This window comes from Octodon degus, unplaced genomic scaffold (assembly GCF_000260255.1).
Source record: "Octodon degus isolate 3935 unplaced genomic scaffold, OctDeg1.0 scaffold00086, whole genome shotgun sequence".
In the NCBI taxonomy this organism is placed as follows: domain Eukaryota; kingdom Metazoa; phylum Chordata; class Mammalia; order Rodentia; family Octodontidae; genus Octodon; species Octodon degus.
In genome coordinates, this window is record NW_004524662.1 from 7,287,564 (window position 1) to 7,303,015 (window position 15,452).

The 15,452-nt window shown below is 38.2% G+C and overlaps 1 protein-coding gene across 4 annotated transcripts in view; it reads right to left on the bottom strand.

The window, feature by feature from the left end:
• Nucleotides 1-15,452, bottom strand: part of Akap6 (A-kinase anchoring protein 6) — a 425,557-nt gene that overhangs the window by 268,085 nt on the left and 142,020 nt on the right. For all 4 annotated transcript variants that reach the window (XM_023721810.1, XM_004637098.2, XM_023721809.1 and 1 more), the window contains 2 exons: nt 4,994-5,090; nt 3,723-3,886 (listed from right to left, as the gene is read on the bottom strand). In XM_023721810.1, the coding sequence (XP_023577578.1) occupies nt 3,723-3,886; nt 4,994-5,090 (261 nt within the window). The remainder of the gene's footprint in view (nt 1-3,722; nt 3,887-4,993; nt 5,091-15,452) is intronic.

Here is a 15,452-nt window from a genome sequence, read left to right on the forward strand (position 1 = left end):
TCTCTCTCTCTCTCTAATAAATAAATAAATAAAATTAAAAAAAAATTTAAATAAAGTCATATCTCAACTCTCCTCAATTCAATGTCACATATTTTACATTTAATGTCAATTTCTTATATTTTATTGATTTATTTTTTAATGTATTTGGTTGTTACAGGTTCTCACTACACAGCTCAGACTTGTGTTGATCCTCCTGCTTTCAGCTTCCCCAGCACTGGGATTACAGGTTTGTGCCACTATGCCTGGCCTCTATGGCCATTTTAGCCCACCCTGGGGGGAGGGCTGGCATGACATGTGGTGCCAGGGATTAAACCACAGTTCCCATGCTTGCCGAAATTTGCCTAAGCAGGCACTTTAGACCATTGAGCTATCTCACTGGACCCTAATTCTTATATTTTATATGCATTCTTTATTTTTCTGATTATAATAATTTTTTCTCATTGTAGAGATTCAAAATCTTCAAAAATAATTTAAAATCTATGACTGTATAAGTCTCTTCTAATTACTAAAGATCTCTTCTGAAACATTGTTTCTTTTTTAATTAATTTTATTGAGAAAGAAATAGCATAATGAGACAGTTTCAAAACAGGTTAGTAGGACAGTTACAATAATTAATACATTGCATATTGTTGTCTTTGTAGTAGTTATTCATAGTACAAGATGCACACATGATATCTTGTCTAAACATTTAGTACAAATCTTCTCATTGAACTAAGAGAAAGTAGCTGTATATCTATCCTAACTATTTTGTATATACAGATATATATTTTTTCACTACAAAATGGTCCTTCATTTATATCCCCCTTTTTTGTTTAGTTTTGTCAGAGATGGGTATTCCATTGCCATTCAAACATCGTAGGTGCATGAATTCAGAAAAATATTCCAATATAGTCCAGTAGTCCATAATAGTAGTGGGTTATCCGTAGGACTGGCAATGTCAGAAGTTGTTGACTGGAGCCTTTTACAGCTCAGTCTATTAATATGGCTTTCCTTTTTATACCTCGTGTTTATACTTTTCTTTTGATGGTTAAGACCAAGATAAAGCAAGACCTATGCAACAAGAGTTGTAGCTTTTGGGTCTGATAAGGTCAGTCAAATCCCCTCGGGATTTATCCTGAGATCCTGTACCTCAGATTGTAGAACCTTTGTCAGTGTCAGCCAGGTGGATGAGTCATGGCCATTGCTTGACCAGTTTGCTCTCTGTGAAAACCTGAGAGAATATTTTCTCTCTAGGTGATTCTCCTTAGGCACACTCTACATCATTGATCACTTTCCTCTGTGACCCCATAATCTCCTTGAACAGAAATTGGGATAACACTGAGTTACAATATATGTTGATTCCTGTGAACTAAGCAACTGCACTGAGGATAGCAATGTGTAATACTAGGGCCATGCTTGGTATGCCTGTCATTCTGGTCTTCTAAATGTATACTACTTCTAATGTCATATCAATTACTGCGATACTCTCTCTCAAGTAAATGTTTAAAAAAAGATAAAACAAGAGAGAAAGAATAAAATGTTATATGACTGTTCTGCTACAATGTTGTATATGGTTAGCACCACCAAAAAAGAAGGAAAGGGCCTTTGACCCCATTTTAATAGTTTTCTAGAAAATGTTGGAATGCAGAATGCAGATTCTTGGACCCCCTCCTAAGCAATTCCAAAAAGGATATAGGATCTGAGAAAGGCCATACCTGCCCTATTTTTGAGAAATGTCAGGATTTCTTCCTCTGTGATAATACTTTCTCCTTCTCTGGGTTGAGTTATCTTCTGCATTCTATCTAGATACTTCCCTATGGAAGGAACTCATTTACAAACGTCTGTTTCAATTTGGCCCTGTCAAATGGAATTCAAAACATTTTTTCTCCTCAAAATATGACAAGTATAGTACAAGGCTTGAAGCTTTCTGAAGTTGGTACTAAAGTAGGAGAGCACTTCTATGTTTATTGTGATGATTAAATGAGATAATAAAGAATTCAGAAGTGCCATAGAGAAGTGTATGGCCTGTTGAATGCTCCCAATTAGAGACTAGCTTGTAAAGAGTAAGTATTCAGTATCTGTTCATTAAATACATAAAATAATTTAGTGTTCTTCTGTTCACCACCTTCCCCCAGCCAAAGCTTTAAGCCAATCAACTCCTCCCTGAAGCTTTCTTAAAATAGCTCCACCTCTGCCCTGAAGATTCAGCTGAGTACACTCTTGGTTTTACTCTACCAGTTGTGGCTTTGATCCTTTCATCACATTGCCTCATAAAATATGTGTTCATGCCCCAGGCCTCTCCCTTCCTTCCTTGAAGCATTTCCTGAAACGTGACCTACTCCTTGGAATCTTCTTTAAGTAGAACTGAACTCATCATTCCATCTTGCTTGCAACAAATAAGTTAAAGGTTGCTGTTGTTCGAGGTTCCAAAGCTGTAAATTGCCTGAGCTTCTCACTAGCTGTATGGGTCTCAACATTGCACGGCTGGCTTAATTTATTCCTTCGCCTGCATTTAATAATTTGAGTCAAAGAGGGGAAAAAAGTGCTTGTTTAACTTGCTCTGTATACATTTACACAGTACCACTCCAATGGATGCCGAATAAATATGACTTGATGATTTACGCATTTTGTCCATGCCAAGAATAGAAAATGTGAACTCCTAAAGCTGTTTCCTCAGTCACCAAGTTTAAATGTCTCACAATTCTAAGACTTATAAGACTGCTCTGTGCACTTACTTTCACAGAAGAATAGACACAAAAGTAAGGAGTTGTTGGGCATGGTAGTACAGACCTATAATCCCAGCACTCTGGATTATAGGCCAGGAAAATTCTAAGTTTAAACACAGCCTGAGTTGTGTTTAGTAGCTTAGTAAGATCCTGTCTCAGTTTTTTAAGAAATTAAAATAAAACAGGTCTGGGGATGTAAGTCGCTGGAAGATTTTGAGTTCAATCTCCAGTACAAAAAAGAGAAGGAAAACACTACATAAAAATAGCAAATTAAGAAAATTATTTTTCACATTGTAAATCCAAAACTACTTTTTGAACAATAGTACTTTACATTAATAGATATCTCATTTAAAGTTTGGTTGTATATGCCTTATGGGTTATTTTATAAATCTAAAATGGATAAATCAAAATATGTCAACACTCATTTTTAAAATACTTGTTGTATTCGACGCATGCACCATTATGGAGAACTTACACTCAGAGCAAAAAGATTTGTAGCAAAGCATATGACCTTCTTCCCACTACAATGACCATCCCCTAATTAGGCAATGCATCTGATAGTCATTAACAGGAATGAGATAATGAATCACTTTCTCTCTTCTTTGTTAATTTGCTGTAACCAAGCGGCTAATGGATGTCAGAGCTGAGTGATTGCACTGATTATAGTGATTTATAGTTGCAACAAAACAATTTAAAACCATTCTGATTATTCATGTTAAAGATGCTTTATGTTTTGTTTACTAAATGTTTTATGTCCCCCTTTCTCCCATCCCTAAAGTACGGTCTCCCTCCTACCATGCCACTTTTCATGAAAAGACTTCTTCCTAGAAATCTTGAAAGTTGTAGGATTTTTTCTTTATTGTTTTAAGCCAAGCCATTTCCTTTTGTTTATATATAGATAGATAAAGTTTACCCTCTAGAAATGAAAAGCCTTAGGGTGGAAAGAAAACTTCAGTGGTGCCTAGTTCAAAAGAAGACAGAAATAAGAGGAAGTAAGGCAAACTTCAAGCCACTTACCTTGGGGCTTCCAGTCCCTTCCTCATCCTCCACAGACACATCAGTAGCCAGTATCTCGGCTTTGATGGTATCCAGAGCTCTGAGAATCCAGCTGTGCTGCCGTTTGATTTGCCTGTGCAGCTCCTTCCATTGACTCGCAATCATCTGCAGCATGTCCTTCAGCCCTTCGCCAAGAGGAGGGGAAAGCACAAGTTGTGGGCCCGACTGCGCCTTTAGCTAGTTTTATTATTTATAAATTAAGTGACTATTCCAGATAATATGCATAGTGTAAGTGATTTTTGCCATCACCTACCATACTAGCATTTGTTACTCAGAATAGAGACTGGCAATTCCTGACACAAGATGAGGACACAGTAACAGGATAAACATACACACTGAGTGGAAGGGAAATAGACTGAGTATGCTGACTGAAAATAAGTGCATGTGGAAGAATAATCAAAGTATACAAAATTTATTAAAACTGTACCTTCAAATTCTAAGTAAAAGGTCCTGTGTGTGTATGTGTAGAGACTTTATAATAATCAGAAAGATATATAAAAATAAAGTTAATTCAATGAAAAATACAGGAAACGGACCAGCATTAAGACAGCAGTTTTTTAACACAACCAATTAGTGCTACGATTTTCCTATTTAAATACAGAAAGCTCGAAGAGTCAAACTATAACTCATCTTGTCATGTGGTCTTCTACTACCAGGATACGTATAACCAAATGATAACGCTTTTATTTATAATCTGTTCTTTATAAATACGTTAATATTGGGATATGAATTGTTTGGAAGCCAAAAACTCTGCTAATGGAAAGATCAGCAAAGAACATGCAAAACCTTCATGTGTGTAAATTGGCAGGGAAATAATCAGATATCTCTAGTCTCCTACCTTATATCTGTAATGATATCTATAAGTGCTCTAATACATATGAATTATAACTCCATGAACAACTGTCGTTCATTATCTTAATGTTATTTCCAGAACACCTACATCAGAAAGCATGTCAGTGTGAAGTTTTGGGGGATGTGAATTCAATTGAAGCCCAGGCGAACAGCAAGCCCAAAATAAAATGAACAGACCATTTGGAGGCAGTATTTCATCTCATAAGTATCAGAGCATTGTGTGCAGTATATGAAACATTTATAAATCTTGAAGGTCAATCTGATAATGTAAATATTAATAATACATAAGGAAGTGAATATATGCAGTAATTTACAGCAATGCCTCTTCATTCTTAATAGTCTGGAGACATAAAGACTTGCAATATTTCAGGAGGATTTACCTGCTTTGTGAGATGCAATAAGCTCCAGAAGTTGATGTCCTTCTTCCTCCACAGCTTCCTTGAGAGCACAGTGACTATCAACATTCAACTTAAAACTCTGCAAAGAGAAATATGAGAACCAGACCCTGGTGAGGCAGGTATGTAGAAAACATCCACACAAAATTACTTGCTCCTTTTTATCAAGAACCATACAGCCCTATTTACCCAATAGACAAACTAATTTGCAATACTAAAAGCTATTGATATTTGGGATCTGGGCTCAGAATGTTTCCATTAGATTAGCAGAATGCATCTGTTTGGAAACAGCTGACAAATCTAGAAATTCATTAGGTTTTTATGAAAAGTCACATCCCGTAGGCTATATCAAGAGCAGCAGTGTTCTATAAAACACACCGAATTCCTACCAGCACATATGAACTCTTTTCTTCGTTTTTATAGAAATGTTAGTGATAGAACTATTTATGAAACCATAAAAAATTGGCAACAGAAAATATATTACCCTTATGTGTGCATATATAAATCTATTCATAGAGGAAGGTTTGATCCAGCTGTCTCAGTTAGCACACAACCCACAGAATATAGAGGTGAATTTAGGTACTGTATGGAGCCAACTCTGTTTCAATTTTTTACTTTTAAAATCTTATTTAAAATAAGTCATTGCTTTATAAATAAATATATCAAGTACATCAGGGCATTATCTCTTATGATAGTTACCCAGATGACAAAAACTATTATTACTACAGTTGAAACCTAACCCAGAGTTATCTCTTTAAGGAAGCCTTCCCTAATGTCCTCTGTAGTTATTTCTTTTTCTGCCCCTTGTACATGCTTTCATTAGAGAATTCATCATAATGTATACTGCTTTATTTCCCTTTGGCTTCCAAATTGTAAGTACTGTACTTATTATTACCAGTGTCACATATATCTCTAACTCATGCCACATACAAGGTATTTGACAAATGCTTGCAAACATAGTTGACATCTGTTAAACTTGATGAATAACACTCTCTAAAAGAGAAGTTATTATTTAAGAAACACAGATGGTTTTCCAAAGGCTTTTTCCATCTTGAATGTTACAAGGAATTTCACCCACAGAACGTCCAATGGAGAGTAATCATAGTAAGCAACATGTTGAATAGTTAGTATTCAGGATGAAAACTCAGTCTTTGACTTGAATGACTGGAATAAATATAGATTTTTAAAACACTGTGTGCCAAACTTTGGCTTCTCCATGCTAAAACTCCAAAATATTCTATATGTTTTGCTCTTATTAAACATTCTATAGAAGTTCCAAATGAGTCACAGGTGGAATGTAAATTGGATTAAAGAAATTGTGAAATCAAGTAGGCATTCATTCATTCACTTAGAAATCACAGATTAATGCCTGTTCTGTACACTGACTCAGGCTATTATGAAGGTTGGGCACTGGCACCAAAGGGCAACTGTACACATGATTGGGAGAATAAGGTGCAACCTGAGCTATGTTGTGTGCCCTATGATGAGTTTGAGATCTCCTTTTCATTATAAAGAGAAGAAATCTTTTATTTTTATTTTGTCTTAATTTTATTTTATCTATTCATTTTATTTATTTATTTATTTATTTATTTATTTGTATTTTAGGGAAGGGTCTACAGGGTGTTCAGGGTTTCACTACTAGATCAAACTCATACTGATCCACCTGTTTCCAGCCTCCAAAGAGCTGGGATTACAGGCATGCGCCACCACGCCCAGTCTCAATTGCCCTCTCAGCACACCCCTGGGGCAGGGCCGGCACTGCAGGTCCGAGGATTGCACCCACCCATTCTAAAACCTCCCCCCCCACCACCACCCCTGCGCCTGCTTGCAGCTGCTTTAATCCGCTGAACTATTTGGCTGACCTAAAGAGAAGAAATCATTTAAAAAGTAAAAAAGACAAGAAAAAAATAAAGGTTTATTGAAAGCAAGTGTTAATATTCAATGATTGGTACCATCTTGCCTAACTATACCTGTTAATCTGAGCAACAGATTTGATGATAAAAATAGGTAATACAACAACCATTTTTAAAAAATGCATTCAGTACAGGGTGTACAGGGTTTCACTACACAGATGAGACTCATAGTGATCCTCTTGTTTTCAGCCTTCCAAGTGCTGAGATTACAGGCACTCAATGCCACACTCAATCTCAGTCCCTGTCTCAATGTGGTCTGGAGGGGGGGCTGGCACTGCCTGCTGAGGATTGAACCCAGTCCCTGCGTAAACTAACCATTGTTAATTTGCTGTTCTTGTTTCAAAAATCTGTAACATATGTATTGTTGTATATTACCCTGTTTCTGACTTTGTTCCTGCTATTTGTTTTTGCTTTTGTTTTTACTCTTCAAAATAAAATAAACTTTTCAGATGGTGGGCACCACAGAGGAAACACCATCAGTCTCTTCTGACTGCCATCATGTCTAAGTCAGAGTCTCCCACGGAGCCTAAACAGCTGCAGAAGCTCTTCATCAGAGGGCTGAGCTTTGAAACAACTGATGAGAGTCTGAGGAGCCATTTTAAGCAATGGGAAACACAGACTGCGTGGTAATGAGAGACCCAAACACCAAGTGTTCCGGGGCTTTGGGTTTGTCACTTATGCCACTTTGGAGAAGATGGATGCAGCCATGAATGCAAGGCCACACAACGTGGACAGATGAGTTGTGGAACCAAAGAGAGCTGTCTCAAGAGAAGATTCTCAAAGACCAGGTGCCCACTAACAGTGAAGATCTTTGGTGGTGGCATTAAAGAAGATATTGAAGAACATCATCTATGAGATTATTTTGAACAATATGGAAAAATCGAAGTGATTGAAATTATGACCTGACCAAGACAGTGGAAAAAAGAGGGCTTTGCTTTTGTAACCTCTGATGACCATAATTCTGTAAGATTGTCATTCAAAAATACCACACTGTGAATGGCCACAACTGTGAAGTGAGGAAAGCCCTGCCAAAACAAGAGTTGGCTAGTGCTTCATCTAGCCAAAGAGCTCGAAGTGGTTCTGGAAATTTTAGTGGTGGTCGTGGAGGTGGTTTTGGTGGCAATGACAGTTTCAGTCATAGAGAAAACTTTAGTAGTCAAGGTGGCTTTGGTGGCAGCCATAGTGGGGGTGGATACTGTGGCAGAGGAGATGGCTACAATGGATTCATTAATGATGGAAGTAATTATGAAGTGGAGGAAGCTATAATGAATTTGGCAATTACAACAGTCAGTCTTCAAATTTTGGACCCATGAAGGGAGGAAACTTTGGAGGCAGAAGCTCTGGGCCCTATGGTGGTGGAGGCCAGTATTTTACCAAACCATGAAATCAAGGTAGCTATGGTGGCTCCAGCATCAGCAGTAGCTATGGCAGTGACAAAAGGTTGTAAACATCTCCAGGAAGCAAAGCTTAGCACAAGAGAAATGCCAGAGAAGTGACAGGGAAGCTACAGGTTACAACAGATTTGTGACCTCAGCCAAACAGTGGTGGCAGGGCCTAGCTGCTACAAAGAAGACATGTTTTAGACAACACTCATGTGTATGGGCAAAAACTCAAGGACTGTATTTGTGACTAATTGTATAACAGGTTATTTTAGTTTCTGTTCTATGGAAAGTATAAAGCATTCCAACAAAGGGTTTTTTAACGTAGAACTTTTTTTGTACCCATGCTGTTGATTGCTAAATGCAATAGTCTGATCATGATGCTGAATAAATGTGTCTTTTTTTAAAATGTGCTGTGTAAAGTCAGTCTACTCTGAAGCTATCTTGGTTAACATCCCCAACAGTGTCAAGTCAGAAATCCTTCAGGGTGATGCCAGGTTCCATTTAAAATTTCTTTACAATTGCTTGGTTAAAGAAGTCATTGTCTTCAGAAACCTTGGTGTAGTTGAACTAACAGTTACTGTTGTGACCTCTGAATTTGACCAATGAAAAGGTCACCCAAGCAGTCAGCTACTTGGTTATAAAAATGATTGTTGGCACATCCTATATATCTAAATTGAATAATGGTACCAGATACAATGATAGATGGGATTAAAGCTATGTATCATCCATTATCATGTGTAATCAATAAATGGTTTAATTCTCTTGAATGGAAAAAAATTAACTTATTAAAAAAGTGAAGATAGAAACAGAATGATCAAACTAACTTGGAAATGAAGATGAGAGGAACATGCAGATTAGGGCTTGAAGTAAAAAGATAAGAGTTTTGGATAATGGCTGGCCAACTAGCTCAGCAGATTAAAGCACCTGCAAGCAGGCACAGGGACAGAGGGTTCAATCCCTGGGACTGCTGTGCTAGCCCCGCCCCTGTGGCACACTGAGATGGCAATTGAGACTGGGTGTGGTGGCGCATGCTTGTAATCCCAGCTCTTGGGAGGCTGTAAACAGGTGGATCACTATGAGTCTAATCTAGTAGTGAGACCCTGAACACCCTGTAGACCCTTCCCTAAAATATAAGAAAAAGAATTTTGAATAAAAAAGTTTATATTATGAATCTCTTCAGCTGATTTTGTCTTTAATTATAATAACATTTCAGTCCAATATGACAGAAGGTAACAATTTTAGATTTCCCTATGGGTTGTTCACCATTTCCTGTATTGTTCTTTCTACTATAGATATTTGGTTGAATAAAGTAAAATATGGCAATGTATGGGAAGCCTGAAGTTTCTGGTCAACCAAAATAATATTGTATATATGGAAAGTTAATTTTTTAATCAAAACATGGTTGCATTTATGTTTTGTCACTACCATAAAAATACTTAATACTTAGCAGAATGAGGTACATTTGTGCTTGGTGGAAAAGAAACAGGAAAAACAAAAACACCTAAGATCAACACAAGAGCACCAGCATTTGGGGAGAAGCCTATCCTAGAAACATCTTCACAACTATAAAGTTAGCTTAGCACTCCCTTTGATTTACTGTTTACTTACAACAGACTTGAGTTGAATGGTTGGTGATCATAAGCTACAGGTGCACCAGGCAATATTTCAGAGGGGGAAAAAAACCCTAAGAACCTGTAAGTAAGTTGAATAATTGATGTAATTGGAGCCAAAAGTATAGAATAGATGCAGCTGGATCCGGCTCTACTTCAAAATGATGTGGAAGCATTTGACTAGGAAATTGGAAAAGATGAGGTATTCATTATTAGAAAAAAGATAATCTGATAAGCATGATGCTATCAAAAAGAGCCATTTAACATAACTATTACCTAAATGGCACAATATTGCTTGATTTTCAGGTGCACCCATTAACCATTAATAATATCAACTTAGGAATTCACAATAGGCCTCTGAGAAGGCTTCCAAGCAGACGCATTAACAAAACTGTCAATGAAATTTCTGGCTGCTAAAGAGTCTATAATAACCTCTCCCCATTTCCCCCTGAAGAAGCTCAGATGAAATGATTTTCTTTTCTCTTCTTAAACTTGATATTTGGACACATCTATTCTTGTGCTATTTGCACTTTTCCACAGCAATGCCTCATGGTATACAGTTCCTCTGCACCATCCACACCATTCCACGAGAATAAGGGGCATTTTCTGGAGACCAAATTTATGGTAAGAACATTGCTACAGGAGGTGCATGGTCCTATGTCACTGATTATATGAAATTCTAATAAATATGAGTGATCTCGGTCATAGGGGACTGAGAAAATCTTTTTTAGTGTCTCCAAAGCATGCGAAACTGAATGACTAGAAGAAAAGAAATGGCGAAATTTTTAAAAGTTCAATGATTAAACAAATACTGTATATCCAAAAACTGATACAGAGAAGCTAACCAATTGTACAAAACTGGTTGCATTATTTCTTGGCAATCCCTGAATTCAGGTATGCCTACCCTACTGATTACACTTTGGTCATGTAAGGCCTTACAAAACACATAAGGCAATAGTCTAATCCTACACCACTCATATTTCTGAATAGCCCATTTGACGGCAGTGTCAAGATCACATGGACGTGAAATGAAACCCAGGAAATCCATGCCTTCATGGAAACAAAACAATTAGAAAAGAAAAATAATGCTGACTTATGAAGGAACATTAAGAATGTGTGGATCTCCAGTATAAAAAAGGTTGGGAATAACCACATCTAAAATTTGAATCCCAGTGAGTCTTGTCTTAGTATCATATTATGAACACAGACCTATGAAATTACCCTGTGGAACACTTTTACCATCTACCAGGTCCATTGTGTCACTTGTGATGTTTGTGAGCAATCAGAGAAGATAAAAAAAGCTACTGGGTTTTTCCTAATCTAATTTTACTTTTTAGAGGCAGAAGTTCATATAATAAATATTTATTGAGTAATCTCTGCCATGACTACAGATATAAAAGTTGATAATGCAAAACCCGGGTCTTCAAGCAGCTTATAGTCTAGTCTTTTAGGTAAAAGAGATAAGCATAAGCAGTTTTGTAACACCAAGCACAGAATAAATAATTAGGATTTAGTGTATAATATAGAGTGGTGCACACTTAAGAGAACTGAATAGTAATATGCCTTATCTGATGAGATTCAAGTTTTGTAACAAAAGCATTATGTCAGCCAAGCAAAACTAAGGCTGCTGACTACATTCAGAGCAGCATGATTAAAGCTGGATAGAGGCAGGAAGGACTCATGCTCATATAAGGCTCAGCAAAGCCTGCCAGGGAGCTTGTGAAGAATGAGCTGATTTGTCCATGAGTTTGGAAATGCCCTTCCACCATGAGGCAGGGAGGAACAAGCTACCCGGTGGGGTTAGGACTGGGAAAGCAGGGGAGACAGCAATAGCGGCGACACAGGACTTGACCTCAAGAATCATGAACAAATCATGAAAACATACACCAGTGATATGAGAGTGGCTTGTGCAGATCTGAGATCTAGAAAGATCTTTCTGGATGTTACATATAGAGTTGATTTTAAAAGGGCAGAGTGGAGACAAGGAGACCATTTAGAAGGTAATATAGGCCAGATGTTTCTGCATGCTCAGATTTTTTTTTAATCAAAAAAAGATATGCTTTTACTTCTAAATGAATGGAAGGAGAAAAAATGGAGAAAATCTTCTGCCTTTTTAAGTTTTTCTCAGTGCGTGAGAGCACCATGTGCCAGAGTTTAGTTCTTTGGCTGCTCTGATGATAAATACCAGAGGTTATTAGTCAGGAGTCTCCAAATGTGAAAGACATATTGAACTGATGAACTTTTACTCCCACTGTCATTTTAAAGAGATGGTATATATGCTGATGAGTAAGACACTTGATGACACTTTTTCTTCACACAAAAGATTTTCCTACCCTAAGAAAATGAAAAGGTGCCTTTTCACAAGGGCAGGAGAGAGAATGTGTCTTCAGTCAGAAAAGCCCAGGCTTGAAAAGTCACCTGCTACCTGCCTCAGGCCATCTCTGTTAGGGCCCCTGCTCTGAGCTGTTCCCAGCATGCTTCTACATCCCCAGAGGGGATCCTGGTGGGGAAGAAGGCCCTGAACATCTGAGCAAAGCCTGACAGTCTCTTTTCCCCTCCACAAAGCCCTCCATAAAAGACAGTCAGGTGTACTGGTCGTGAAATATAAAATACATCACCCAAATGCCACATATAGTATGAATTGAAAATTTCTATATTGAAAAATGATCCAAAACTTTGATAAGACACTATATAGCCATCAAAAGAAGCCCAAGGCAACCACATGGCAAATATGTAGAAGGTGATACAAGCAAAATAATGAAGATTTAAATTGTATCAATAATAAAATCTCAGGGCCAGCCACATAGCTCAGTGGATTAAAGCACCTGCTTAGGCAGGGCACGGCAGCCGGGGTTCCATCCCTGGTTTGCCCTACCACCCCGCCCCTGGGGCACACTGAGCTGGCAATTGAGACTGGGCATGGTGGCATGCACCTGTAATCCCAGCGTTTGGGAGGCTAAAAACAGGAGGATCACTGAGAGTCTGATCTGTGCAGCAAGACCCTATAGACCCTGTACTAAATACATAAAAAAATAATAAAATCACACCTATATAAACGATGTATGTATCTAGAAAAATCAACACGTAGACCATTAACATCATTTGTAAAATATATGACTTGCAGTCACCATAGTCTGATCTTACGGAGCAAGTTTTAAGCGCTTTAGTTTTCTGAAACATACAACAGAATACATACAATACTCTATAACTCCTAGGTCTTTGTGAGAATTAGAAACTGCAAAGTACTGATGCACCATACGGCAAAAAATGAGGCTTAAAACTCACACCATGAATTTTTAAATTCATTTTCTCTATTTTCAAGTGTCCTCAGTAGTAGATGGTACTTTAAAACAACGTCCCTTTACCAATGTCCCTTATAGTTGAGGCCATCTAAATTCCCTGTGTACACTGTACCAAATCTCATTTGCTTTTGTGTCTCTGTTAATACAGGTCCGCTCATAGAGGACATCCAAAACATAAATGCTGCTGTCTCAGACATGGGACAGGGAAGAGCAGGCCCAGACTACATCGGTGACATGGGTCTTCCTTTTCTCGAATGTGTGCCACAGAACATGTCATTTTAACCTTCTGGGCTTCTGCTCCTTTACCAGTCAGGCATTTGGACTCAACATTTTCCAGTCTAGTATTGTTTTTTAGTCTTTTTTAATCCAGGAAGTTTTGCATAGGCAACTTGAGAGAATTTTTATTTATTTTAAAATCAGAGCATTTTCAAAGGGAAGAATCCCAAAGGCTATCCAACCACTCATCTACCCCAGGGGCAGCGTTGTCTCTCAACCTTCTCAGACAGATGTGTCCCTTCTATTTTTAACTGTCTCCAGGGAAGTCTCTTCTAACTTTTCATCCACAACATTTCCTCTCAGGAATTTAAGGGTTTTGTGAGGAGTTGGATGAGCTCCCTCCTTCCTATTCTTTTGCCAAACGTTCTCTCCAGTGTATGGGTTGGAAATCAGAAGGACTACAAGAATATGGCAACAAGACTCGCATGGCCAATCAATCACCAAGGCTGCCAATGCATTGCTCTATCCTTACCTCTGCACACTGCCTAACAGTACCCTATCCACATGCCTTCACCATTACCCCTTGTTAGGCTGCCTGCTACATGGTCTTTCTCAAAACTACACTTATCCCTTACATCCCTTATTTGTGTGCCTGTTACAATGCAGGCAGTATCTGGGGCCCACTGGATATAACTATCCACAAATGAACATGTTTCCTACCCTCACACAACCTACATTCTGCTAAATACAGTATGTGTGTGGGGGTGGTAGATAAACAGAGCCAGCAGTCAACTGTGTGAAGCCAGCTAGGACAGGGAGTGGGAAGGTGCTGGTGATAAGCAAGAGCTCTAGGGCTGGACGGAACTGAGTTCAAATTCTGGCTTATAAACCACTTATTGTATAACCTTGGCCAACTTCTTTGTAATGAATCGCTTATGTGTGAAAAAGAAAGAATGTCAGTGCCTTCTTCATGAGGTTGTTCTGAAGACAAAATGCTTGATGCATGTAGAACAAAGTCTGGCATACAGTCGCAGCACAATGATGATCTGTTTCTAAACAGCGCTAACATCCTCGTCTTCTCAAGATTCTCTTAATGCTTTGCCAAGACTACAGAACAAGAACTCCAGGCTCCTCGTGTGCTCCACAGGGCTATCCGAAACCCTGATAAAATCAGTTTTCCAGGTCCCATACTTGCCTTGAGATGTATCCGAAGTGCTTAAATTTCGATCTCACGAGCTGATTTGTTCCTCAAAACTTGTGCCCTTGCTGCACCTCTGCTGGTAAGCCTTTCCCCTAGCAAATCCTGGCCCATCTAATAAAGTCCAAGTCACATGGCATCCTCTCTCCCCTCCCAAGATTTCCCTGGCCATCTTTCCCTCTACCAATTTTCCTTTCTTGACATCCCTCGCACCTCTGCCAAGCTCAAACCCCTACCTACTATGTTGTGTTAAAATTGTTGATAGATGTATCCACTTACAACGCATTGTTTGTGGAATGTAGAATTGTATTTTCACTCCGTTTTCTATCTTCAGCGCCTGGACAGTGCCTGGCATATAGCACACCACTAACAAATGTTCAGGGTAACAAGTACAAAGGAATTTGTACCAAAAACCTTCCAGGAAGATCTCAAACAGCCTATAGCATATTGGGAGCTATTCATGCAATTACTCTTTACTTGTAAGTGGTTGATAAATGTCACCAAATTTTACTCAGTGAACACCATGTAAATGAACTGTCATGTTCCTTCGCTGACAAAATTACTTGCCAATTACACTTTGATGATCCCAGCGTAATTGCCATGTAAACTGTACCCTGGCTGAGATAGCCTAAATCATCAATTTAACTTTACCCTCTCATCATATGGTACTTACCACATAATTAAATAAATGGTCAGCCACTATCACAATTGTATATTTCCCAAGAAAATGAAGTGGCTACATTTGTCATTGATTTATCAGTTATGACAATGTATAACATACCTCCAGGTATAATATGAGAAGAAAAAATTAAAATAAACTCTA